At 49.2% G+C, this 27,494-nt stretch overlaps 1 protein-coding gene across 3 annotated transcripts in view; it reads left to right on the top strand.

The window, feature by feature from the left end:
• Nucleotides 1-430: 430 nt before the first annotated feature.
• ZFP64 (ZFP64 zinc finger protein) overlaps nt 431-27,494 on the top strand; it is a 90,444-nt gene continuing 63,380 nt past the window's right edge. For 2 of the 3 annotated variants that reach the window (XM_042930646.1, XM_042930644.1), the window contains exons 1-5: nt 431-922; nt 4,646-4,885; nt 19,804-19,965; nt 21,033-21,095; nt 24,768-25,019. In XM_042930646.1, the coding sequence (XP_042786580.1) occupies nt 877-922; nt 4,646-4,885; nt 19,804-19,965; nt 21,033-21,095; nt 24,768-25,019 (763 nt within the window). In that variant the 5' untranslated portion in view covers nt 431-876. The remainder of the gene's footprint in view (nt 923-4,645; nt 4,886-19,803; nt 19,966-21,032; nt 21,096-24,767; nt 25,020-27,494) is intronic. The other variant, XM_042930645.1, reaches the window with a different exon arrangement.

Raw genomic sequence — 27,494 nt, forward strand, 5'->3', positions numbered from 1 at the left:
GGGACGAGGTCCACCGAGCGGGCACCGGTCAGGGAGGGCTGCGTCCACCAACGACTGGGACTTCACTTGGAAACTTGGAAATGCTTGTTCTCGGACCTCCCACCAGACTTCACTGAATCAGAAACTCTGGGGTGGACCCCGCAGCCGGCGTTCTAGGAGGGGCCCGCCAGGTGACAGTGCGCGATAAAGTGCGCAGAACCCGCGGGGTGGGCGTTCGAGCCCAGTTGTTACTCTTAACGATCCACGTGATCACGGTCCTCGGTATTTCACTAGCTGGGCAGGGGACCCGCCCAGCGCTTCGCTGATTTGCCGGGCGCTGACGCTCAGCTGGGGTTTCTCCCCAGCCCGCCGCGCCCCGCGCACCCACCCCCCAACCGCAGCCTGACGCGGTCCCCTCTGCAAAGCGCCCCCCGTGATCCGGGAGCGACGCCCAGGGCGGCAGGTGCAAAAGCGACCGAGCCGGGGAGGCCAGACTCCTCGGCCAAGACCGCAGGGGTTCGGGCCGGGCGGCGGCGGCCGGGGGTGGGGGCGCGTCCCTCGCCGCCCGCGGTCGCCCAACCCGCCGGGACGCTGGTGCGCGGTCCAGATCCCGGGGGATTCCGCGCTCCCAGGCCGCGCGGCCCGGGCGTCGGGATTGGCCCGCAGCTTCCCCCGGGAGCCGCTGATGCAAAGCCAGGCTGGGGCGGCCGGGCCCGGCCAGCGCCCTCTAGGCAGCGGAAGTGGAGCTTGCTTTACATCCGTCCTCCCCGCCTGGCGGAGTTGGGAGAAGGAAGGCTGGGGGGTGTGGAAAAATAAAAGGAAAAGTGCTTGCACCATGTAGATCAGCGCCCCCCACCCTGGCACCCCGGCCGGCCGGGGACCTCCCAGTCTGCGGCCATGAACGCGACCAGCGAGGGCGAGAGCTTCCCGGGCTCGGTGCAAAGTAAGTGCTTTTCCGGGCGCAGTGCGCGCTCCGGGGCCCAGTGCGCGCTCCGGGGCCCGGGCCCAAGCACGTCTGCGACGCAGCGAGCAGGCCCGGGGCCCCGAAATCGGGGTGACGGCCCGGAGCCGGCGTCTCGGGCACCGCGGCGGGCGCGCCGGGCAGGGGGCGCCGGAGTGGGCTTGGGATGGGGGCACCCAAGCCAGGGGAAGGCGGGGGGCGCTCTCCAGCCTGGCGAGACCCCTTGCGAAGGGACGGTGGGGGAGGGCACGCCGTTCAGACAATCGCCACCCCCTCGGGGTATTCCCCGCCCCCCTCCGGGCGGAGTTTGGGGGGTTTGGGGGGTAACTGCGATTACGCTGATGGGAAAACTTCTGCCTTGGCGGCTCAAAAATCATTGAAGTCTGGGGATCCGAGGGTTGCATGAGGTCTGGCGGGCTGGGCTGGCCGCGGCACTGCAAAGCCTTTTACGCATGAAAGGTGGAGATCTGAATGGGGAGTGGGGCGGTGGTCGCTTTCTTTGAGTTTGGGATTCATTTGAATTTGCCTGACGAGGACAGCAGCCTGATTCACGTCCCTCATTTCTCCCGCTGCATTGTTTCCCAAAGTGGGGTCCGGAGCCTGAGCGCCAACCAGCCACCTGGGAGCGCGAGCGCTTATTTTTAAAAAAAAGAGAAAAGAAAAAAAAGCTCCCTGGGCCCCACCCATGAGATGGGGGACGTGGGGGAGGGGATCCTTGGCCTTACCCCGAACGATTCGGACGCACACAGCCTAGAGAACCCACCTCTGGCACAGGGGGTTGCAGATACCGGGCGCATAGTAAGCGCTTCTCTTAGCTGTTTTGAAGACATTGCCTCCCAAACTTGGCTGGGTATTCCTTGCATAACTTGTGAAAAGCCCAGATTTCTCTAAACACCAGCCCCTTCTGCGCCCACCTCCATTATGACTCAGTATCTCCAAAGTGGGGCTCAGATGTGTCCATGTTCAACACCCCCCCACACAACACACCCCCAGATTTTTCTGATAGGAGACAGATTTGGAGTACGGAATGAAGATAAAGGGATTCTTTCTGGTTGCTGTTAAAAGCTTGTGCCCGTGCCCAGTGTTTTTTATCTGGTCTGTTAATTCTCACTACAAATGCAGGAGGTTAGGTATATTTTATCAGTCCCAAGTTTTCAGAGGGGGATACCCTCCCATTCAAATGGGGTAGCTTAGTGCACCACCAGACTCCTGCCGGGGGACGGAGACCCTGTGCTGGCCTTTTACAAGCACGATCTCGGTTAATCCTTGGCACCTTCCTCTGCAACAGAAACTTCCCATTTTACAGACGAGAGAGACGAAGCCCGAGTCACTGTAAATCGTAGTGTCTGAATTCTAAGGAAGTCTCGGTCGTGACCTGTACACTTGGCCACATCCTGGAGCCATTGTTATTAAGACCCTTCCATACTGGGTATCAGTCTTGTTCGGTCATTAAGGAATCCTCATCGATGCAAATCACTTCATTTCCTGGTTCCTGTTTCCCTGTTAGTCTCATGGGCACCTCAGCGACAGGGAGGCAGTGTTCCAGAGGAATAGAAAGGGCTTCGTTTCTTCCATCCATCGACTTTGATGTACTTAAGTGCACACGGCACTCTGCAAGACGGCTTATACAACGTGGCAACACAGGGGTGCCTGGGTGGCTCAGTCGGCTGGGGGTCCAGATCTCGACTTCAGCTCAGGTCTTGATCTCACGATTTGTGAGTTCGAGCCCCACATCGGGCTCTGCACGGACAGCGTGGAGCCTGCTTGGGATTCTCTGCTCTCCCACTCTCTCTTCCCCTCTGCCGTTTATGTGCTCTCTTTCTCTCTCTTTCAAAATAAATAAATAAACCTAAAAAAAGTAAAATAAAATTAAAAAAGTGACAGCACAGCCCAGCACCGGTGTCTTTAGCAAGTCGGCCAAATTGTATTTCCACACAGAGGTTACTTGCCTTTGCTCAACTTGGGGGAAAAGGGAACCTAATGGAAATATTTATAAATTTTCAGAAAGTTATGATGCATATATACCAACCACATATGCACAAAGGTAGTTTTCATAGGATTTAGACTTGAGGAAAATTAGAAATAATATAAAGACCTTATAAGTACTGAGGTTATGATGCATGGATAACATATGATCGTGTGCTATTAAATAATAAGATTTATAAAAACTTTAGTGATCTAGCCATAACACTTACGTGATGTTATGTGGGGAAAAGACCGATTTAACAGTCCATTATGATCTTAATTTTTTTTTAAAATTTTTTTTTTCAACGTTTTTTATTTATTTTTGGGACAGAGAGAGACAGAGCATGAATGGGGGAGGGGCAGAGAGAGAGGGAGACACAGAATTGGAAGCAGGCTCCAGGCTCCGAGCCATCAGCCCAGAGCCTGACGCGGGGCTCGAACTGACGGACCGCGAGATCGTGACCTGGCTGAAGTCGGACGCTTAACCGACTGCGCCACCCAGGCGCCCCTATGATCTTAATTTTTAAGCGTTAATGAATGGAAGAAAATGTTTTGTAATGTTCACGGTACCCAGAGGTGGAAAGATTGTGAGTGATTTTCCTTCTGCTTCTTCTCTTCCCAATTTTCTGTGATTAACATGAGTTTCCTTATGATGAGGCAAAGAAAATTTGAAAAATAAAAATAAAGGTAGTCCTATTAGAGACTCATTCATTGATTGTGTATCCTTTTTATATGTTTTTAACTTTTATTTATTCTAAGAGAGAGAGAGAGAGTGTGCATGCGTGTGTGCTCACACAAGCAGGGGAGGGGTGGAGAGAGGATCCCGAGCAGGCTTCACCCCATCAGCACAGAGTCAGACACAGGGCTTGAACCCACGAACCTGTGAGATCATGACCCAAGCCGAAGTCTGACGCTTAACTGTCTGAGCCAGGCAGGTACCTGATTGTATTTATTTAGCAAACATTTACATAGCACTTTCTTATACAGTGCCAGATATTGTGGGAAGTGCTTTGCAAATGTTAACACGGTGTTAACTTTTGGTATCATTATGGACTGTTGAGAAACAGTACCCCTATCAGTTAGGAGTGAATTTTGGCTACAGGTAACAAACTGAACTATCCCAGCCTAATGAAAAGTCTGGGATTGGTTGATTCAGGGGATCAGTGAAGTAAGGATGAGCATCTGTAGGGACTTTAGCATTTCCCTTATAGTAACAACATGGCTGCAGAAGCTCCTGGCATCACATCCGCATGCAAGGCCAGAAGAGCAGGGGACCAGTGCCAACCATGTCTAATCCCTTTTTATCACGAAAGCCAGATTTTCCCAGAAGTTCCCAAGTATGTAAGGGACCAAGATTATTTAGACTAGTAGTTCTCCTGGATGGGAGCGGGAGGATTGTCCAAGCGGAGGGGTTGGTTTTCCTGACGACTGGGAAGTACAACTACCTTTTGTTGGGATAGGACTAGCTCCTGGTCCTTCAGAGTGCAAGCAGCCCTGCACACCAAAGAACTTTCTTGCGTAAAATGCCACCGGTGTCCCCACGGGCAACGGCCCAAAGGTGTCAGGAGCCGGAAGTTGGGTCTGGGAACGCTGCTGCTGGCTGGGACAAAAGAAGGGAGCAGAACGGACATTGCGCCAACAACTGGCCCTCGCTGCCGCGAGTCTGGTCGGTGTTGCGACTTGAAGCTGTTTGGAATTGACCGCTTAACTAATCTGTGACTTTCCCTTTGTCCCATGGAGTTCCAGGTGGCACAACGGTGCTGGTGGAACTTACTCCGGACATCCACATCTGCGGCATCTGCAAGCAGCAGTTTAACAACCTGGATGCCTTTGTGGCTCATAAGCAGAGCGGCTGCCCGCTGACCGGCTCGTCCGGGGCCGCCCCCAGCACGGTCCAGTTTGTGTCTGAAGAAACCGTGCCTGCCGCCCAGACTCAGGCCACCACCAGGACCATCACCTCCGAGACCCAGACGATCACAGGTACGGCCGGGGGGACGGGAGAGGCGTCCTGCTTATGTCCCAGGCACCTCCGTGGAACTCATTGAAAACGTGGCTTCCCGGGGTCCACCCCGTGGGGTTGTGGATTCGTTTTCTTTTTTCTTTAATGTTTATTTATTTTTAATTTTGAGAGAGGGAGAGCATGAGAGGAGCACAGAGACGGGGAGACACAGAACCCGACGCGAGGCTCGAACTCATGACCCGAGCCACAGTTGGACGCTTAACCGACCGAGCCACCCGGGCACCCCACGGATTCACTCTTTTTAAACAAGCTCCACTGGGAAGCCAGCTGCCCAGCCAGGTTTGGGAACTGCTGGGTGAAATCGTCAAGCGTTAGCAGTTAGAGATGCTGTCACATGTTGAAACAGGCAAAAAACAGATTTCGGAAACAAAAACCTGTACATACTAAGGAAACAAAAATACTTGCAGGAAATACGTTGCATGGGAAAAAGGCAGTTGTTTTGGGTGGTGGGACTATGTGTGTCATCCCAGAATTTGCTTCATTTTTATAAAGGGACAAGCAACATAGGTTTGTTTTGAATCTACCAGCAGGCATTGACGTCCACCCTCCCCTGTGCTGCCTGCCAGAAAGATAGAAAAGTTTGTCCTAGTTCTTGGTTGTGTTCATTTACTCCACCAAAAATAAATTGCAGAGGCCCCCCCCCCCCCCCCCCCCGGGGGCTCAGTCAGTTAAGCAACCGACTCTTGGTCGCAGCTCAGGTCTTGATCTCAGGGTCGTGAGTTCAAGCCCCGCACTGGGCTCCACGCTGAGCTTGAAGCCCGCTTTGAAAAAATTGCAGATGGATCCAAAATTGAAATGGTTTCATTTCACAACGAAACCATCAAAGTTCTAGAGTAAATATATACACACACATACACACTCACATAAAAACACTCGTGCACAAACATATATCTCTACTTATACCTCTATAATCTGTCTCAAGGGACTAGACAGACAACTTTAAAAACATGAAGTCACCCATTTATGAGGACACAGTACAAACACTGCTGGATCCTGTGGGGAAATAAAGAATGTAATTCCTTAGTTAAAAGCATTCAGGTTTTTAAATTCAAATCTGTGAGGCGCCTGGCTGGCTCAGTTGGCATAACATGCAACTCTTGATCTCGGGGCTGTGAATTTGAGCCCCACATTGGGTATAGAAATTACTTAAAAATAAAGACTTGAAAAATACTATATATATATATATATATATATATATATATATATATATATATATATATAAATATATAAACAAAACATATACATATATATATACATACATACATATACATACACATACATGTATATGTATATACATATACATACATGCACATACATGTATATATACATATACATATACACATATATGTATATGTATATGTATATATGTATGTATACATGTACATATATACATATACATATATGTGTATATGTATATATATGTATGTATATGTATATATGTATATATACATAGGGGTGCCTGAGTGGCTTATTCGGTGAAGTGCCCGATTCTTGGTTTCGGCTCAGGTCATGATCTCATGACTCCAAGAGTTCGAGCCCCGTTTTGGGCTCTGTGCTCATAGTGTGTAGCCTGCTTGGGATTCTCTCTCTGCCTCTCTCTCTCAAAATAAATACACTTAAATCCTCTAGCAAAAGGAAAAGAATCGTGTGTGTGTGTGGCTACAAATAAAGTTACAATTTTTCCAAAGTAAAAACAATGTATAAAATTAAAGACCCACAATTGGGGGCGGGGTGGGGGGGAAACTGCAGCATCGATGGCCAAGGCCTAATGTCCTTCGTATACAAAGAACTCCTAAAATCAGACGAGATCGGGCGCGTTCAGGGTGGTATGGCCGTAGACAGAACTCCTAAAATCAATAAAAGTAGAGAAAAAGAACCAAATGGAAAAGTCAGCAAAGGGCAACAGATGATATACGAAGGGCCACCAAACATGAAAGGATGCTCTGTCACCTTAGTCATTAAAGAAATGTAAGTGAAAAGACTTCGGACAGGAAACGGCTTCCATTTTCCGGGGATGTAAACTCATATAACCTGGGCAATTTTGTGATATCTTTTAAACTTAAAATCTTTCAAATTTTAAAATGTGCATTAACACATTTACCCAGTAAGTCCACTTCGCGGTATTTATCCCGTAAAATTTTATAAACCTATGTATCCTGTAAAATTTTATTCATTTACGGTATATACGGTCAAGAAAGTGGAACCTTTAGGGGTGCCTGGGTGGCTCAGTCGGTTGAACGTCTGACTGTGGATTTCGGCCCAGGTCACGATCTCGAGGTTCGTGAGTTCAAGCCCCGAGTCGGGCTCTACACCGACCATGCAGCCTGCTTGGGATCCTCTCTCTCCCTGCCCTTCCCATGTCTCTCTAAATAAAGAAATAAACATTAAAAGAAAGAAAGTGGAAACTTTGTATATATACATGTATACATCAAGAGACGATGAGATAAGTAGGCATCAGAGATTTGGACAACTGGACAATGAAGTATGACTTAGCCTTGAAAAGGGGAGCTAGATCTTTGTACGGACATAGATTCCCAGGGTAAGTGTAAAAAAAAAAAAAAATACACATACATATGCATACATGCATCGTATTCAAGGCAGGCTTCTAGAAGAGAAATGAGGTAGGTAATGTTAATGATAGAAGCTGTGCGTCAGGTGACGGGCACTGCTGGGGTGGGAGGGGGGACTGTGGTAGAGAACAAGCATAGAGAAAAACCATGTGCGACTCATCCAAAGGTACAGCTGCCCTTTGGATCCGGTCACTTAGATATTTGGGTTCTTCAGAGAGGCTGAGAAATATAAAATGTCCTACGTTTTCAAACTTTGTTGGCCAAACAAAATACATCTATAAGCTTGACGGAGTCTGCAGGCTTCTAGCCTTTCTCCGACACTGTTCAGCAGGTGGTTAGCCTGGAGCTGAGTGGAGAGAACGTCTGACCGGGGGCGGGCCACCAACCTGCACCTTGCTGATTCTGTCCTGTGTTGGTGTTTCCATTTTTTTGGCAATAAGCAAAGTTTTGTGGTTGTCTTCTTAACGCATCCAGAAGAATGTTTCTGCTGAGTTTTTTTTTTCCCAAAGTGTATTTGTTTTTGAGTGAGAGAGAGTGAGCACGAGTCGGGGAGGGGGAGAGAGAGGGCAACAGAGGATCTGAAGTGGGTTCTACGCGGACAGCAGAGACCCGGATGCGGGGCTTGAACTTGTCACCTGCAAGATCATGACCTGAGCCGAAGGCCAACGCTTAACCGACTGAGCCACCCAGGTGCCCCTCTGCCGAGTTTTTAAAACGCTGAAATATAATGATCTGATCACTCACAAGCCTTAAGGGGGCAACCTTCTGATTTTACTGCTGGTCCAAGGGAAGCTGTAAGTGGGGAGGAGACACGGCCAGCGGCCACCACAAGTTCGGGACAGTCCCAGGACTTACACATTTTGGCCTTTACCCCAGCGGCCCTGTCCCTGTTCACTGTCCTCGCAGTCAAACTCCCATCACCCCACACACTGGGTACGAAGCCTGTAGAACAATGCCTCGGGTTCAGGAGGCTTTTACTTGTGGCCATTGCCCCTTTCTGGGTTCTGAGCCTTTCCTCGGGCTGTTGCCCGGGCCTGAAATACTTTTCCTGCCTTTACCTGGCATGACCGTCCACACAGAGGATCTGGTTTTATCTCAGGACACCCCCTTCACTCTGGCGGCAGCCCAGCCGAAGTCCTCTGTTTTCCAATGAACCCCGTTTCCTTGCCTTGGCGGCTTCGTACCGTGTTGTTCCCTCTGCGTGGGACTCCTTCTTACGCAGACGTCAGAGCAGAGCTTAAAGGCATCTCCTCGGAGATCCCGTCTCGAACATCACACACACACGCTGTTCCCCCGAGCCAGGCCAGGTCCCTGTAATTAAATGAATATCTGGGGAACAAACTTCAGGTCTGTCCCATCACTGAGCCATGGGCACCGTGAGGTCAAGGGCAGCACCCCTCCCGTCCACCACCGGATCCCCAGCAGCAGCCTTTGCTCAGGGAATGACCAGCTGCCCCAGTCTCCCGTCCGTCGTGAGGCTGATCCCGCACCCACAAACCTGCTCCTTCTTGCGTCCTGTGTCTTTGCTCAAGGACGCTTACCCTTCCTTGGCATTTCTACTACCCTGCCATCCCTCACGCTGGCCATGCCTGGGTTGTGCCGGCCGCCCCGTACGTTCAGGCTGGGCCTGGAGACCCCTGTGTGCCCAGCTCACGGCGCTGCAGGGAGCTCCGAGCTCCAGAGACAGACTGCCAGGCTTGCACCCCTGTCTGCCACCCACCAGCCCTAGACCGCGGGCAAGCTGCTCTCTGCTCTCTGCTTAATATTCCTCGTGTGCAAAAAGAGGTTACGGTGACACCTAATGCTGTTAGGTAATAGAATTAGGTGCCTAATACCTAGCAATCATTGTGTTATTGGAGGACTCTGTGATAATCCACATACAGGGTCTGGGACGGAGTCATTGGGCTCAGTAAACCACCGCCGTTATGAACAGGTGGCGAATGGACGTGAGATCTGCAGTCTGTTAATCATTCCTGCTTCTGTGCTGCACAACAACCGGAAGCCTGCCTTCTCCCCCCTTCTTCCACACTGTTTCGTTTGGTCTTCTGGGCCTGACTCCCCGAAAGCTTGGGCTTCCCTGTTCCATTTAGTGGCAGTTCCGAGACCCTCCCGTGGACCAGAGTCTCTGGGGAGCTTGTTAAAGATACCGATGCCCAGGCCCCACCTCCTGCAGCCGAGTCTCTGGGGCCGAGGCTCGGGCATCTGTATTTTTAACAAGCTCCTAAGGGATTCCACGTCTCGGCCAAGTTGGAGAGTCCCTCGCTGCTCGAGGCCACGGTCTGACCCCCGGCAGGCAGATTTCTCCAGATATTCTCACGCAGACACTGTCCAAACTTGTTTGTGCCTCCCAGTCGTTGACTAAAGCCAAACCTTGCCGGATCGCTCAACTCATCTCCGTCCCTTCTCTGTCCAATAATATAGTTGAATCTAAAAGAGAATCCTAGTAGTAGGTGGATGTAAAGTAAACTTGATTCTCTGCCTGCTTCGAAAGCTGCCTTTTGTCTGGCGTTTGGCTAAAGAACTTTTCTACAGGTGCAGTAATAGTAGATATTGATGCTGGTGAAAAAAATAGTGAGCAGCCCACATACATTTTCTAAGATTCTAAAAATCACGGGGCTTAGGAGTTAGGCCCCTGAGTTGGAATCCCGGCCGTGACCATGGCAAATTATAGGAGCTCCTGGTGTCTTGTTTTCGAAGTGGGGATAAGAATAGATAGAAAGGCCACGGGGTTTGACGGTTAAAGAGTCTGGGTCCGATTGCCTTGAGTTCGATTCCCAGCCGCCCCCACCTGCGGTCAGGTAACCCTGGGCAGGTAACAGGATCTCAGTGTCTGTTTCCCCAGCTATATAACATGCCGGTACTCACCTCAGAGGGTTCTAGCCAGGCCTCCCCCATGGAAGACGCTTAGAGCTGTCAGTGTTAGCCCCTCGTACTTAACCACATCCGAGGGCTGTGAAAACGCAATGAAACAGCACAGAAAATGCGGCTGCAGGGCCCGGCCCGTGACAAGCCCCCAGCCAAGAGTAGTTGAATCGATCTCTTGACCCAGAAGGATCTTTCTTTCTCTCCCCTTCTAGTTAATTCCTACCCTTTGGGTCCCACGCTAAAGGTCACCTCCACCTAGAAGCTCTCCGTGATTTCTCACTCTCCCCACACCCCCGAGGTTACGTGTTTTACCGCTTCCCCACCCGGCACTTATTTATCTCGCTTGTGATTCACTAGCAATTTGGGGATAAGCAGTCTTTAGTTAGCTGGAGAAGTGGGTTCAGATGCTGTCACAGGGCAGGCGGAGACGGTGAATGCAGGAGCAGATATGCCACGATGGGGAGTGGGAGGGCCTGGGGACCACCAGCTGGGAAAGGAAAGCTTCCTGATAGCCAGCAACCGGCACCAGCTTCCTCTTGGTATGACTAGGAAGTGGACTGGCTCTACCAGGCAGGCTGTGCTGGTCCCCTGCCCTCTGTTCTCCTGGGAAACCGTTCCCAGAAGGCCAGCATGAGCTGGGCCGCTCTGGGACCATGGTGGGACAGGACCACAACTAGACCGCTCCCTCCTGAGACGCCAGATACCCGACATCCCCTCCCCCACGCATGGGGGTGACAGCTGCTTCTCTGCCTATTACAGGTGAGCCTTTTCTCCTCCTCAGTCTTAACTAAGATACCAAATCCTAGGCTTTTCCCCACTTTCTGACGGCTTGCAGGCCGGCTTCCTCAGGCCTCCCCAAACCTCGCTTAACGTGAGCCCCAAACCAGTAAGAAGTCCTCTGTAGCCACCGGTTACTGAGATGCCCCGTGGCTCTCGTGGAATGACGCTTTCCTGCCGCAATGAGTGACAGACTTACTCAGCCACAGGCATGTCCCTAGTGTCTCTGGCCAGAGGACATTGATACAGGGAAGGTCCAGCCCACCTAGCTGGTTTTGGAAGCCTTGAAAGAGAATCCGAAGGCTCAGTTTGGCCCGTGGGCCCCCAATCAGTGGTTTAATTTCTTGTTTACTGGATTGTAGATCTCCCTGCCCGCAGGGACCTAATCGTCTTGCTTTCCTGCCCCCTCAGCACCAGACCTGGCACACCGGAGACCCTCAATAAAACAGTTCTGGAAGGGACACGGGAAAGGGCAGCTGTAGGATTAGATTAATGTGCGTGTAGCATGTGACTTGGTGTCTGCCCCATCCTGAGGGTCCAGGGAGGGCAGTCCCGTGAGACTGTTGTGCAGCAGACGTGGGAGCCGAGATAATGGAGATGCCTGCCCCTGGAGAATTCCAAGCCCACGGGGGAGGAGAATTTAGTTGCAAGACATACAAAACCAGCCGTCGGTGACAAGTCTGGCCTTGTGCAAAGAGTTAATGGAGTAGATTGGTCCCAGTGGGGAAAGCCAAGGGGGGGAAATGAGATCAAATGTTTAATAGTCCTTGAAAGACTCACTGGCCTTTGGGAGGAAGATGGTGGGAAGGGGGTATTTCCTAATGGTGCTTTAGATGTCGAGAAGCTCCAGGCAGTATCTGGTAACAGTGGCTGGAGGGACAAAGAGTGTATGTGCAAGGAACCATGCTTCGGCTCTGGTCTTTATTCCGAAGGAACCGGGGAGCCATTGAAGGTTGTTGAGCAGATGAGCGATTTAGTAAGATAAACTATATAATGATTTGCTGGAAGAATCCGACAATAATAGAGCCAATTCTTATGTGAGTGCTTATTCACCATGTCTTTTCTAAGCACTGCATATGAGCCATAAATTAGATGCGAAGAATGATTAATCCCCATGTTACTAATAACCAGCTAAGGCACAAAGGGGTTAAATAGCTGTCCCAAGTTGACAGAGCCAGAAAGTAGCAAATCCAAGCCACCTGGCTAGAGAATCTGTGCACTTGACCACTTACACACCAGCCCTTAGAACACCCTCATGACAGTGTTTCTCAAATGTGTCTGTGCCTCAGAAGCCCCTGAAACTTCGGTGAAACGTGGAAATATCCAGATCCCCTTCCCCTGGCGGTAACATCTCCGTGGCTCTGAAAGGGCCCTGGGAATTTGAACCAGCCGATGAAGGCTTGTTTTAAAAAAAAATTTTTTTTAACGTTTATTTATTTTTGAGACAGAGAGAGACAGAGCATGAACGGGGGAGGGTCAGAGAGACAGGGAGACACAGAATCTGAAACAGGCTCCAGGCTCTGAGCTGTCAGCACAGAGCCCGACGTGGGGCTCGAACCCACGGACCGCGAGATCGTGACCTGAGCCGAAGTCGGACGCTTAACCGACTGAGCCGCCCAGGCGCCCCGAAGGCTTGTTTTAAAGAACTACTGAATTGCACCTGCGTTTTACAGAGATCCCCCAGATCTGTCTATCCCCAGATAGATCCCAAGATCCCAAGAAGCTATCTGCATGACTGCCCCCAGGTTTTATGCCTTTTTTTCCCCCACAAAAGGAAAGTTCACACCAGACTGCGGAATCTTAGTCCCAGTTCCTACCTTCCGGGCGAGCGGGTCTGATTGGCTCAGCTCCTGGAGGTATCTGCTGCTGGACCAATCAGCTGCGGCAGAGGAGACGGGGCGGTGTCAGGCTGGGACCTCACGTCGGACATGCGTGAAAACCCTTTGGAGGGGCATGAGTGGCCTTTTTTCTTAGGAGATGAATTCTGAGTTTGCATTTGGTTCCAGAACCCTAAATGTCAATCGTACGCGTGGACAACATTGGAAGAAACAGAAAAGTACAAGCGATTTGAATATATGACAATGTAACGATATCCTTAATCTGTAAAGCTCATGTACATGTCAATAAGAAAAAAGTGAAATTCAATAGAAAAAAAAAAAACAAAAGAAAAAATAGCATGAACAGGGAGCTCACTACAGAAGGTACAGGGATGGATTAAAAAAAAAATGTCAAAAGGAATTCATCCTCACCAGTTGCTTGAAAAAAATGTGGGTTAACGAAAATGATCTCATTTTGTTCTGTCAAATAGCTGATGTGCTAGCAAAAGTGAAGGGGAGAATGTAAATTGATTTAGATTTGCAGAAAGGATCTTATAATCATGTATCACCAAGGAACACGGTGACCATGCCACTCTGACCAATCCTGCAACTTAGAGGAATGTATCCAAAGTATCCAGAGGTCAGTTAAAAATCTGGGGTGGGGGTGCCTGGGTGGCGTAGTCCGTTGGGTGACTGACTTTGGTTTAGGCGGTGATACCACGGTTGGTGAGTTCGAGCCCCTCGTCGGGCTCTGTGCTGACAGCTCAGAGCCTGGAACCTGCTTCAGATTCTGTGTCTCCCTCTCTCTCTGCCCTTCCCCTGCTCGTGCTCTGTCTCTCAAAAGTAAATAAACATGAAAAAAAATTTTTTTTAATTTGGGGTAGGTGTTATTTATACAAATAAATACCCAGAAGCCAACTCAGTGTTAAAAACAGGGGAATGGATGATATAGCTCAACCAAAATGAAGGAATAGAATGTAGCCATTTGAAATTGTGATTTAGGTGAATGATAGCCTGGCCAACAGCTTCAAATGGTGACGTTTTTTAACAAAAGGGGACTGTAAATGATTCAAGCCATGATCCCAGTTTTACACTTTTGAAATCTACATACAAAGAATGTGTTAGCCATTAGGTATCATTAATTCACAAATATTTTTTGAGCCCCTGCCCTTTGCCAAGTTCTGTGTTAGTTGCTGGGAGACAAAGATGGAAAGGACAAGGGTGACCTCGGGTGTCTCATCCAACCAGAGGGAGGGGAGGACCACGATTAAATAATTTCCCAAGTAATTTTTTTTTTAATTTTTTTTTTTAACGTTTATTTATTTTTGAGACAGAGAGAGACACAGAGCACAAGCAGGGGAGGGGCAGAGAGAGAGGGAGACACAGAATCCGAAACAGGCTCCAGGCTCCGAGCCGTCAGCACAGAACCCGACGTGAGGCTCGGACCCACGAACCGTGAGATCATGACCTGAGCCGAAGTCGGACGCTTAACCGACCGAGCCACCCAGGCGCCCCCCAAGTAATTATTTTATCACAGTAGAGATTAGTGCTTTAGAGAAAAAAATACAGAATGTAATGAGCACATAATGCACGCGTGTATATTGCCATGTTGACGGCCTTGGGCAGTTTTTATTTTCTTCTCTGTGCTTTTTCTGTATCCCTAGATTTTCTACAGTTAATGTTTACTTTTATTTAAAAAAAAAAAAAAAAAAAAAAACAGGGGTGCCTGGGTGGCTCAGTGGCTTAAGTGTTTGACTTTGTCTCAGGTCCTGATCTCACAGTTTGTGAGTTCGAGCCCCACGTCGGGCTCTGTGCTGATAGTGCAGAGCCTGCTTGAGATTTTCTGTCTCCCTCTCTCTCTTTCCCTTCCCCACTTGCAGTCTCTCTCTCTTTCTCTGTCTCTGTCTCTCTCTCTCTCAAAAGTAATTAATTAATTTTTAAAAATACAGGGGCTCCTGGGTGGCTCAGTCGGTTAAGCATCCGACTTCGGCTCAGGTCATGATCTCACAGTTCGTGAGTTCGAGCCCCGCGTCGGGCTCGGTGCTGACAGCTCGGAGCCTGGAGCCTGCTTCGGATTCTGGGTCTTCCTCTCTCTCTGCCCCTCCCCTGCTTGCGCTCTGTCTCTCAAAAATAAATAAACATTAAAAAAAATTTAATAAAAATAAAAGAGATAAAAAGGGGAGTCTTTAAAAATTGAAGGAGAGGGGCGCCTGGGTGGCTCAGTCGGTTGGGCGTCCGACTTTGGCTCAGGTCATGATCTCCTGGTTCGTGAGTTCAAGCCCCGCGTCGGGCTCTGTGCTGACAGCTCAGAGCCTGGAGCCTGTTTCAGAGTCTGTGTCTCCCTCTCTCTCTGACCCTCCCCCCTCTCTGTCTCTCCCTGTCTCAAAAATAAATAAACGTTAAAAAAATTTTTTTTAAATAAAAATTGAAGGAGAGACGGGAGAAGCCAGAAGCGCTAGAGGATGTGAACGATGCCATCAGATATCCGAAGGGCCGAAGGGCCGTTTTGCGGAAAAGGAGCTCCCGCTGGTCCACGTGAGCCCAGCGGGTTAAGACACTGGGGGGCGTGACCTCCGAGACATTTGGCTTCTGTAACATTCGTCTAACAGTCTTATATTTTAAGCAGCCTCATAACCGAGTAACCCAACACCCACGGTGCTCTGGCCACAAACCGGGACTTAACTACAACAGACGGGCTCTCGGGTGCACGCCTGGACACCCAGAAAGCCGGGGAAATCCCCCAGGGACAAGAAACAAGACCGAAAGCCCAAAGCAGGTGTGTGAGGCCGTGAGCTCCCGCAGGGTGTGGGGGCAGGGGGCGGATCTCACTGAACGTGGGACTTGACTTTCATAGCCAAGCCAGAGGAGGAGGCGGCGAGGCCCTGAACCGCTTGCGAAAGCCTCGGGTCAGTGGGACTGTTCACACCCCCTTAACGCCTGGGTCACATCACACACAGACACCTAAAGGGGCCTGAGGCCGCCCCCCCAGTGACCAAGGCCACTTGAAGCCTTCCCCTGGGTATCTGTAGGCCCTGCTATTCCCAGGGCCTCCTAGAAAGAAGCCAGAGGGGACGGCGGGGACGGGGGACCCTTTCTAAAGCCAGCCCAGAGGCTCCAGCAAGATTGGTAACCAGAGACCCCAGTGCTCCTTTCTCGCGTGTTGAATTCCAGGCACCTGCAACAGGCACTATGAACAGTTACGTGCTTCCGTGTTCTGAAATGTCACCTTCTCCCCGAAGCCCTCACAGATCCCCCTACTTGAGACTGCACGGCCCCCCAGCACTCCCTGGACCCCTTCTCTGTGTACCTTCCTCCATAGCGTTTAGCTATATATCTGTATTAGCTGTATGGCATGTGGGTAAGTTACTGCCTGCACCAACTAGAGTGTGGGCTCCATGAAGGCAGGGATTTTTTTCTGAGTGCGGGGAGGGGCGGAGAAAGAAGGAGAGAGAAAATCCCAAGCAGGCTCTATGCTATCCGCGCAGAGCCCGACACGCGGCTTGATCTCACGAACTGGGAGGTGAGGACCTAGGCCAAAATCAAGAGTCGGACGCTCGGCTGACTGAGTCACCCAGGCACGAAGGCAGGGACTTTTGTCCCTTTGGCTCACTGATGTGTTTCTAGTGCCTAGAACGGTGTCTGGCCCGCAGTAGGTGCTTAATAAACGAGGGACGCCTCGGTGGCTCAGTTAAACAACTCTCACTCTCTCTCAAAATAAACAAACATTTAAAGAAATATTTGCTCTGGGGCGCCTGGGTGGCCCAGTCGGTTAAGCGTCGGACTTCAGCTCAGGTCACGATCTCGCAGCTGTTGAGTTCGAGCCCCGCGTCGGGCTCTGGGCTCACAGCTCGGAGCCTGGAGCCTGCTTCGGATTCTGGGTCTCCCTCTCTCTCTGCTCCTCCCCCACTCATGCTGTCTCTGTCTCTCAAAAATTACTAAACATTAAAAAAATTTTTTTTAATATTTGCTGAGTAAGTCCATGAAAAATGACAACAGCGGTAGCAGTTTTCCATGCGTGATTTCTACTCTTCACAATAGCTCTAGGAGGTAGGAATAGAAATTGTACCCATTCTCCAGGTGAGGAAACTGAGGCTCAAGGAGATAAGACTTAAGAGCCCAAGCTCTTGAGCAAACCCTTTCTGGTCTTGGACCCAGCTACTTTGGGATGACTCACTCATTATGTGTCATTAGACCCACCCCAAAATGACCCCTGCAGCTGGGTGCCTGGCTCCCTTTGTTTCCTGCTGCCTCCCCCAGGACACCAAAAGCACAGGCAATTGGTCTATTTTGCCTAAAGGCGGAAATAGACAAATGGAAATCCATCAAACTTCTGTGCATCAGACGAAACAAGGCTGAAAAGACAACCTTGAGGTGCCTGGGTGGCTCAGTCCGTTAAGCAACTGACTCTTGATTTCGGCTCGGGTCACGATCTCACGCGTGATTCATGAGATCGAGCCCCACATCGGGCTCTGCGCTGACCGTGCAGAGCCTGCTTGGGATTTTCTTTCTCCTTCTCTTGCTGCCCCTTGCCCCCCCTCAAAATAAATAAATAAACATGTTTTTTTAAAAAGGCAACCAAGGGGCTCCTGGGTGGCTCAGTTGGTTAAGCGTCCAACTTCGGCTCAGGTCATGATCTCACAGCTCGTGGGTTCGAGCCCCGCGTCCAGCTCTGTGCTGACAGCTAGGAGCCTGGAGCCTGCTTCAGGTTCTGTGTCTCCCTCTCTCTCTCTCTCTCTCTACCCCTCCCCCCACTCACACTCTCTCTCAAGACAAATATTAAAAAAAAAAAGTTTTTTTAAACCCCAAATGTCTTTGCGAGCCTGCAAACAAACTTGAGCACTGTTGAACACCTTGTTGTCACTCAGCAGAAGGGTGTGCATTTTGGGGGACTACGTATATCGAGCTTCATTGTTTAAACATCTCCCAAGATGTCGCATGATGAATCAGGTTGAAGATGAAAAGTAACCGTGTACGCAGAAATACCTGCAAAGAGTAGCAGGGGGTCAATTTGATATTAATGACGCAAATGTCGTTGGAGGAACAACACAGTTCTTGCCGTTCTTGCAAAGCAACAACCAGGAGAGATGAACTCCCTCAGTTAGACAAAGCTGCGTTAAGTGTTACTGAGGCGCATGGAGAGTGTTCTCAAACTCGACCACGCATCAGAACGACCTGGGTGGCTTGTTAGGACACAGGTTGCTGGGTTTCTGAGTCCGTGGGCTGGGGCGGGACCGGAGGATCGGCCTTGGTAGCAAGCTCCGCCGTGGGCCCAGGGCTGCTGGCCGAGGACCACGCTTTGAGAACTGAGCAGAGCGCTGGAAGCAAAATCCCACGGCGTAAATGAAACGTTCCAACAAGAGGCAAGTGTGGTTGGTACCTGCATCCAAGGGACTCGGCGTGCAGACAGGATATCGGTTTGTCAGAATCTTTTGGCCAACTTTAAACAAAAGCCACTCAACTTCCGGGGCACCTGGGTGGCTCCGTCGGTGGAGCCTCCGACTTCGGCTCAGGTCACGATCTCGCGGTTCGTGGGTTCGAGCCCCGCGTCAGGCTCTGTGCCGACAGCTCGGAGCCTGGAGCCTGCTTGGGATTCTGTGTGTGTGTGTGTGTGTGTGGGTGTGTGTCTGCTCCTCTTCCGCTCATGCTCTGTCTCTCTCTCTCAAAAATAAATAGTAAAAATTTTTTAAAAAGCCACTCAACTCCCCTGTGCATATTGCAGTTGAAACCGTGAAACCATTTACTTGCATAGCAAGTGCTGCTGGAACCCAGGCGTTCTTGGGCTTCATGCTGTCATTGCCAAAGGTCCTTAAGAGGTGGAGATAAGAAGCCTGGGTTTCCTCAAACGTCCAAAGAAATCGAAAATAATTCATTCCATACGTTCACGGTTTCGCCATCGTTAGGACCTCTCAGCCTGAAAAATACACCCAACGAACAGACCTGCCACTGGTCATATTGACTCTTCCTGTGAAACCAAGTCTCCACGTAACAAATTGTGTGTCATAAAGGAAGAAAATATTTCCAAACCCAAAACCATAACTGTAGTTAATGAAGTAGTCACAAAAGTTTTTATAAGCAGGAAAAGAAACTTGAGACTGCCTGTTTTATTCTTTATAATAATAAAAACAAAGATCAAGATGATGAAGATGTTTGGTTTCTTTTTTTCCCTTGAAAACTTCAGTAAGAATACAAGGAGTTTTTTATTTTTGTTTTGTTTTTTGGGTTTTTTTTTTTTTTTTTTTTTTTGGTTTTTGTCTGTCTGTTTGTTTGTTTTTGGAATACTTGTGTTTTTAGAGAGTATTTGTAGTTTGGGTCAGAATTCCTTTGATCAGTTCCTCTCCAATTGCTTGTTAGGATTTTGCGATAAAACTTATGAAGGTACCAAGTGCATTTGGCCAGAGATAATAGAAAGCTTGCCTGGTATAAATGATAGGCACATTTCTTGTTTATTTAATAAGTCTAGATTTGGATAGTCTCAGAGTTCTGGCTCAACGTCAGATTTCCTTGCTCTTTCCTCATGGTCATAGAATGGCTGCCACAGATCCAGGCATCACATCCTTACTCCAGCACATCCCAAGACAGAAAATGGGACAACCAGGACAGTAAGAATGAGCTTTCCTCGACTGCCTCTTTTTTTATTTTTAAATCAGGAAGAAAATCTCTTCCAGAAGCCCCTCAACAGATGTTCTCTGGTGCCTCACTGGCTAGAAAAGGGTCACAGGATCAGTCCTAAACAGCAAAGGAAACTGGGAAAGCAATTTAACCTGTTCATTCTCTGTGGAGGAGGGTAGGCAAAGGGAAGAGCTGTCGGGTATTCATATGATGAGAGCTAACATCCATCGTATCTTTCAGTTTCAGCTCCAGAATTTGTGTTTGAACATGGCTATCAAACTTATCTGCCCACGGAAAGCAATGAAAACCAGACAGCCACTGTCATCTCTCTCCCTGCCAAGTCACGTGCCAAAAAGCCCACAGCCCCACCTGCTCAGAAAAGGCTTAACTGTTGCTATCCAGGTAAAGGCAGCCTTGGGTCCCACTTGTGTAAAGGATGTGACATTCACGGATTCCAGGGCCCTCGGTGGTGAATCCCTGACAAGTGGACATAGACGTGCTCCAAAGCGCTTGGCTTAAAAATCAGAGCCCCATAGCATTTACATCATCGCATAGGACCTCTCTCTCGCTGTCCCTGGTTACTGTGCATGTGGACTCTAAACTTTTACAGCCATGGGCTTTGAAATGAAACTCGTGAGTATCCAGGGGACTGTGAATTTTTCTCCCCGTGCTGTAGCTTACAAAGACATCCAGAAAGATGGTTGTTTCCTTTAAAAATAAAACAAAGCAAAACTTTGTATTTGGGAATAATTTCAGACTTACAGAAAAGTTGCACAAATAGTACAAAAAAATGTACGTATGCCCTTCATCTGGATTTCCCAAATGTTAACATATTGTCTTTGCTCTGCATTCTTTCTGTATATAAATATTTTCCCCCAAAACCATTTTAGACTAAGTTACAGACATGATGTCCCTTTACCCCTAAATGACCACAATTTATGTTTCCTAGAACCAAGGAAATTCTTTTATATAACCACAGTACAATCATCAAAATCAGGAAATTAACATTCACACACACTATTATCAAACTACTGACCTTATTAAGATCTTACCAGTTTCTCAGTAACGTGAGAAATGAGAAGAAAAACATTTTCCCCTGGTTTAGAATCCAGATCATGATCCCCCATTGATTTGCGTTTTCGTCCGTCTTTAGTTTCCTTTAATCCTAAAGTTTTGTCTTCCATGGCCTTGATATTTTGCCAAGTACGGTTATTTTGTAAAATGCTCCTCGGTGTGGGTTTGCCTGATATTTCTTCACGATCAGATTGGAGCTCTGCAGTTCGGACAGGAAGCACAGAAGTGATACATGTCCTTCTCGGTGCGTCGTATCAGGAGGCACGTGATACCTGTTTGTCCTGTGTACTGTGGGGTTAACTTTCATCACCTGGTTAAGGAAGTTTCTGCCAGCCTTCTCCACCCTTAAGTTACTATGTTCCCCTTTGTAATTAATCTTTTCTTGCCTTTATAAGGTTGCCAATTCAAGACTGCCTACGGCATGAAGGACATGGAACGTCATTTAAAAATTCACACTGGTAAGTAACATTTCTTCGGCTCGTACGCCCGGGACGTGTATTGTGTGCCAGGAGCCGGGGATCCAGACGAGTCAGACATGTGATAGGACACAGAACCTCACTGGTCATCACAGGAATACAAATACAAATTAAATAAAAATAAGATGCTATTTCCGCCCATGGTTTTGGCAGAAAATGTTTGAAGCAATAAAATCCAGTGCTGGAACAGATATGAGCAAGCTTAGCTAGTGGAAATGTGAACTGCATTTTTGATGATTAATCAGCCAGAATTAATTAAAATTTAAATGTACATATTCTTCTCATTTTGAGATGATCCTATAAATCTGCGTGTGTGTGTGTGTGTGTGTGTGTGTGTGTGTGTGTGTGTGTGCATAACGACTGATAGAGAGGGAAGGATAGTAAATATTTTTATGTTTACGTCTTATCACTGGACACAGGGTGTATGTGTGCTATTTTTGCCATTTTGAAGGTGAAATTGAATTCATAAATACTTTTTTTAAAAAAAGAGGGAAGGAAAGATTGATGGGGCACCTAGCTGGCTCAGTCGGTGGAGCATGTGACTTGTGACTCTTGATCTTGAGGTCGTGGGTTCGAGCCCCACATTGGCGTAGAGATTACTTTAAAAACAAAGCAAAAGGAGAGGAAAAGAGTGATGCACGGAAAAAGAAAAACGTGATTACTTCTGGTGATTTTAATTTTCTTTAATATACATTTTTATGTCTCCCAGTTTTTCTGGATGGAGAAGGAACTGTATTTAGACTATTTTTAACAAAGTATTAGATACTCATAATTCAAATGATACAGTATGAACACGGAAAGTGTCAATGTGTGTAAGACAGGGATACGCTGAAATGTAGCTGGGGCGTCCCTGATTGCCCCAAGTCTGCCATTTAGCCTCAGCCTTTGGAAGATGAAATATCCAGCAGTTATTTCTGAAATTTGTTGGCCACGGCCAATGATTGCCTTGTTGCAGTGGGGTCATCGTCATGTTCTCCCCAACCTCACGGTGTCACATCATTTGGATTTTTTTTTTTTAACGTTTATTTATTTTTGAGACAGAGAGAGACAGAGCATGAACAGGGGAGGGGCAGAGAGAGAGGGAGACACAGAATCGGAAGCAGGTTCCAGGCTCTGAGCCATCAGCCCAAAGCCCGACGTGGGGCTCGAACCCACGGACCGCGAGATCGTGACCTGAGCTGAAGTCGGACGCTTAACCGACCGAGCCACCCAGGCGCCCCACATCATTTGGATTTATTCCAATTAGTGGAATGTTAAGCTATTAAGTCTCAAGAATTGGTAAGCCTTCTCGAAGTAACAAACAGTGGATCTCTCCGTGTGGGTTTGATGTGAACGTCATCAGTCAAGCCTATTCATCATCGCCAGAGTGAAGTGCTGTCATCATTAATGATGATTGAGGAAGCACTATAAATACTTACGTGAAGCAATGACCTTGAGTCTTCTGCAGGTCCGTAGGGAAAACCTGAGGCACGCGGTTAGCTAAGCCTAGGTTTGTAGGATAGTTTCTAGGTGACTGCAACATCTCCAATCGCATCTTCAAGTCGGAGAGTTGACGAGAAGGCGTCCTCACCTCAGGTACTTTGAGAGAGGAGGGCGTGGCCAGGAGCAAGGACAGCAGGCTGTTCTCTGGCCGGAAACCATCCTTCTTCCCCAGCTTCCGGCACCTGCTCGGTGTGGCAGATAGGGAGGATGGCGACCACAGGAGCTAATCAGCAGCTGACAACCATGAGAAATTACTGTTCATGGACTTTTAAATTTGATGGCTAGCACTTGCAATCATAAAATTATAATCTTTCACATCCTTTTTAAAAAATTTGTTTTAATGTTTATTTTTGAGAGAGAGAGAGAGAGAGAGAGAGAGAGAGAGAGAGGGTGCGAGTAGGGGAGGGGCAGAGAGAGAGGGAGACCCAGCATCCGAAGCAGGCTCCCGGCTGTGAGCTGTTAGCACAGAGCCCAAACATGGGGCTCGAACCCACGAACCGCGAGATCATGACCTGAGCCGAAGTCAGAGGCTTAACCGACTGAGCCACCCAGGTACCCCTCTTTCATACCCTTTTAGATGTATTCTTAAACCCCAGATGTTTGCTGTAAGACAACAGTGATCGGCTTTGGCCGATGATTGATTTTAACAGTTGGCTACTTAGAATTTGGCCAAAAGTCACATTTAATACATAAAGTAAAAAGGGGAGATCCTGACTTCACCACCCACTTCCTTATCCCATATAGACCCAAAGTCACCAGTCTTAATAGTCTCCTGTGTCGTATTCTTAAATTTTGACATCCCTGTACGGGGGCTAAAAACACACCAAATCTACTTTTCGCATCCTTTATGAAGTTAATATCATCCAAACCATCACTGCAAATTGCAGTGGAAAACACCATTCAATAGTGGTCATCTGTCCATAAAAGTAGTAGATGCCTACCTCACTGGTTTCAGTGGCCAGGTAGGGAATTGGTTCAATAATTTACGCTCCATCCATACAGTCAACTACGTCAGCTTTCAAAATTGTGTTGTGGCTATTTAATGATGTGACGAGACGTTCGAAATTATTTCCAGTGCCAGAAAGTAGTCAGTGGGGAGGCACTATTGCATTTGGCTCAGAAAGCAAGACCGTCGTGGGTTCTAATCCCGGTTGTTGACAGGATTGAGGAAAGTCACTGAGAGGCCCGGTGCCTCGGAAACAGTATTCGAGTTGACGTCAGCCGAGAAGTGTTTTGTGCCTGATACGCACACAGACGCACGTAGATAGTTGCAGAGACCTCCATCGAAAAGTTAGCAGCTGTTCATGGGTGGTAAGTTGGCCTGTGCTTAGTGAGGACAGGTTAGGCTGCTGTCACAGAGAAACCCAAACAGCGGCTCGTACGCGGTGGGGGTTTGTGGGTCTGTCACATAACTGTCCGGAGGTAAGGCAGGTGGTCTAGGGCAGGCAGGCGGCTCTGTCCTACGATCATCCGAGGACCTCGCTTCCTTCTACACCGTTATGGTGCGTCGTGTCCCATGACACCATCCACACACCTGCTGACCGCACCTGCCGTTCACCACCCCCCCGCCCCCCCCAGTCTTGGAAATAGCCGGCAGGAAGGGCGGAAAGCAAACAGTAAAAGGCAAGCAGTGTCCTTTTACAAAAGGGACGCCTTTACCTCCTCTGCGACATCAGCGAGGGGGACTCTGCTGCCGAATCACGCCTCGCTGCGGGCGAGGCTGAGAAATGCAGCCTTGAGCTGCTTGGCCAGGAGCGCCCCTAAAACGTGAGCCTCCGCGTGCTGGGGCGTGTCCGTGAAGAAAAGGGAACAGGACAGAATGGAGCGAGACCTCCGTGAGAACAGCGTCTTGTTTTACTGAGCCGTACTTTAACAACTTGAGTCGCCTTCTGTGCTTAACTAACAAGGAACTCTTTTCGATGTAGGAGAAATTAGAAAATGCCAGTAGGCAAACCCGAAGGAACTCCCCCTCTCCTGACGTGTTGGGCAGCTCTTTTGCCCGTGTTCCGCGTAGCTCTGGGGCTTTCCTGAATGTTCTTCGCTGATTGCGTATTCCTCTTCTCGTAAGGCAGTGGGAAATAAGCCTGTTTCCTTTTCAGTATCGTTTTCTGATGCCATCTGTGTGTGTGTGTGTGTGTGTGTGTGTGTGTGTGTGTGTGTGTGTGTCTGAAGGAGACAAGCCCCACAAGTGTGAAGTCTGCGGCAAGTGCTTTAGCCGGAAGGATAAGCTGAAGACCCACATGCGCTGCCACACGGGCGTGAAGCCCTACAAGTGTAAGACGTGCGACTACGCTGCAGCCGACAGCAGCAGCCTCAACAAGCACCTGCGGATACACTCGGACGAGCGGCCCTTCAAATGCCAGATCTGCCCCTACGCCAGCCGCAACTCCAGCCAGCTCACCGTGCACCTGCGGTCCCACACAGGTAGGTCCCTCCCGCTGCCTCTCACGCTGCACTCGTAACTGCCTGTGACCTGAGTCAGAAGCACCCCAGAGCCTCGAGTCACAAGCGCAGTAAGCGACCTGGGGACGGGGTGGTCATTGCACCGATCGTGGGTTTGCTTTTCATCTACCCAGAAACGCCTCTGCTCAGTCCAGCAGGGAAGAACGTGGAGTTTATAACCTCGTGTATATCTTTGTGTGGCTTTCTACCTTCTTCACTTCTAAGGTATTTGGTTGAGGAGGTGAGCTAAATGAAATAGAGATACAAATATAAACAATGCACTTTTCATCCATTTCTGCATAGCTTCCGTATTACTTCCATCCTTTTTGAAGTATGCTCGGATTCGCTCAGCATGGGCACGGGTTCATGGAAGAACCCAGCAGAGTAGGTAACTTACCCAAGCGTGTGCGTTTTCCTTTGGGCGAGTGTATCAGTCAGCTATCGATACAATGATGCTGTGTAACAACCGCTACAAAACCTCAGTGGCGTATTATAATAAGCGTTCATTGCTTACGGACTTCAGGTCTAGCCGGTGGGCTGGACACTGTGTTGATCTCGGCAGGGCTCAGTCGCATGTGTGGGGAAAGGCTGGGTATCTGTCCACTGACCTTGGCTGGGGTTCTGCTGCCTGTGGGTTAGCTGTCTGTACACTTGCCTTAGCTGCGGCAGTCTGGCTCTGCTCCACATGCCTCTCATCCTCTTCCTGGGGCCAGTGGGCTACCCCAGGTTTGTCCTTCTCATGGCCGTGGCAGGGTACAAGCAGGCACCCCCCAGTGGGGAGGCCCCAGTCAAGCCTCTGCCTTCATCCCACTGGCTGAAGCAGGCTGTATGGTTGGGCCTGGTGTCACAGGTGGGACTGGGCTCACCCACGGTGGGAGGTCACCGCCAGGTTACACGGCAGAGGCCAGAGATAGGAGGAAGGGTAAAGAATCGGGGCCATTTTTGCAAACAACTGTAGTCCAGCTCGCCATCACTCACATCTCTGACGTGAAGATAGAGTCATACCTTCCCAAGACCCACATAAATCACACCCAGTCACAGGATCAAGATTAAAGGCCGGGATACCGTGATCTCCACCAGGTTCGAATATGGCTTCTCTTAACCTAGAGGCCTTGGAAATGAAAAGACAAGCCGTGTGTTCCTACGTTCCCAATGTGCAGTGGTGACACAGAGCCGGAATAATTCCAGTAACCCTGCTGTTCAAAAGGGGAAGAATGGGAAGCCCTTGGCAGTCCCTGCTCCACAGATTTCCAAGATCCCTCTGGGCAAATGTCCCCGGGTCCCCTCACTCTGGGGCCAGGGAATGTTTCCTGGTTAGGCCTTCCTTGGCTCGGCTCCCCGGTTCCCGACCCTCCCCACCACAGCATCCTTCCTATCACCTGCCTGAGCCCCTTCTGAAAAGCGGTGGAAAATGTTCCTTTGAGGAACTTTCTCAGCCTGCTTCCTGCCCACCCAAAGGTACGGCTCTTTGACTCTAGGGTGGTGACAAGTTTGCTAGCAGAGCCATCAGCAAGACTTTGTGAGTTTCCTGTGTGTCTTTGTGCCAAAAGCCACACCCACAATTCTCTCGGAGGCTCTCCTTTCTCCGAACCCAATTCTAGGCACTTTGGGCTTAAAACCTTCTGCTGTTGAATCCCTGGAGATTCCCAGGACTCGCGGCCAGCGGGAGAACCTACTTATGCCAACTTCGTTCTTTCGGAGGTCTTACGAAGAGCCTTACTTTACATCGACACCCCTCGTTTGTCATCCGGTCTTCCCCCTGAGATCACTTTCCTGGATCTGATCTTCAATCCCCGAGTTTCTGTCTTACTCTGAAAACCTTTTACTGACTGGAGATGAGAAATCTTATCTAACCCAGCCCATCTTTGGTTTTCTGTATTCTCTCTGAATTCCATTTAGGAAATGGCCGGTTCTTTTTTGAGTTTGTCTCTTCCTTATCGGACCTCATCCTATGCAGCTTGGAAGACGCTTTCACGGTTCTGCCCAGAATTGATCTCTTTGCTCGAGTCCACAGTTCAGTAGGTGCATTCTCTGTCTTCTGAGTGGCTACAGGTGACAGTTTTACCAAATGTTTGCCATTAAACAGTGTGCAACTGCCAGGCCTCCGGTCTCTACTTGCTGCCCGGTCCCAAGGCCAATGCTACAGATTTTAGTTTTCTGTTACGGCAGCATTTTGTTTCTAGATACCGATATCCGTCTCAGCTATCTGTCGTCACAGTAATGCGGCATTAACAAAACCTCAGCAGATGTGACAACACGCCGTTTCTGTCCACGTGCTGGGGATCAGCTGGGTGTCACCTCAGCAACTCTGATCTTGGCAGGATTCACTTAACGTGTCTGAGCATCTGCTCGCTGCGGGCTGTCCGTCCACTGGTCTTGGTTGCTGGAATCCAGCACTGCTCCACATTTCTGTCATCCTCCTCCTGGGACCAGGGCTGAGCCAGCCTTGATCCTCCC

This window comes from Panthera leo, chromosome A3, assembly GCF_018350215.1.
Source record: "Panthera leo isolate Ple1 chromosome A3, P.leo_Ple1_pat1.1, whole genome shotgun sequence".
Classification (NCBI taxonomy): Eukaryota; Metazoa; Chordata; class Mammalia; order Carnivora; family Felidae; genus Panthera; species Panthera leo.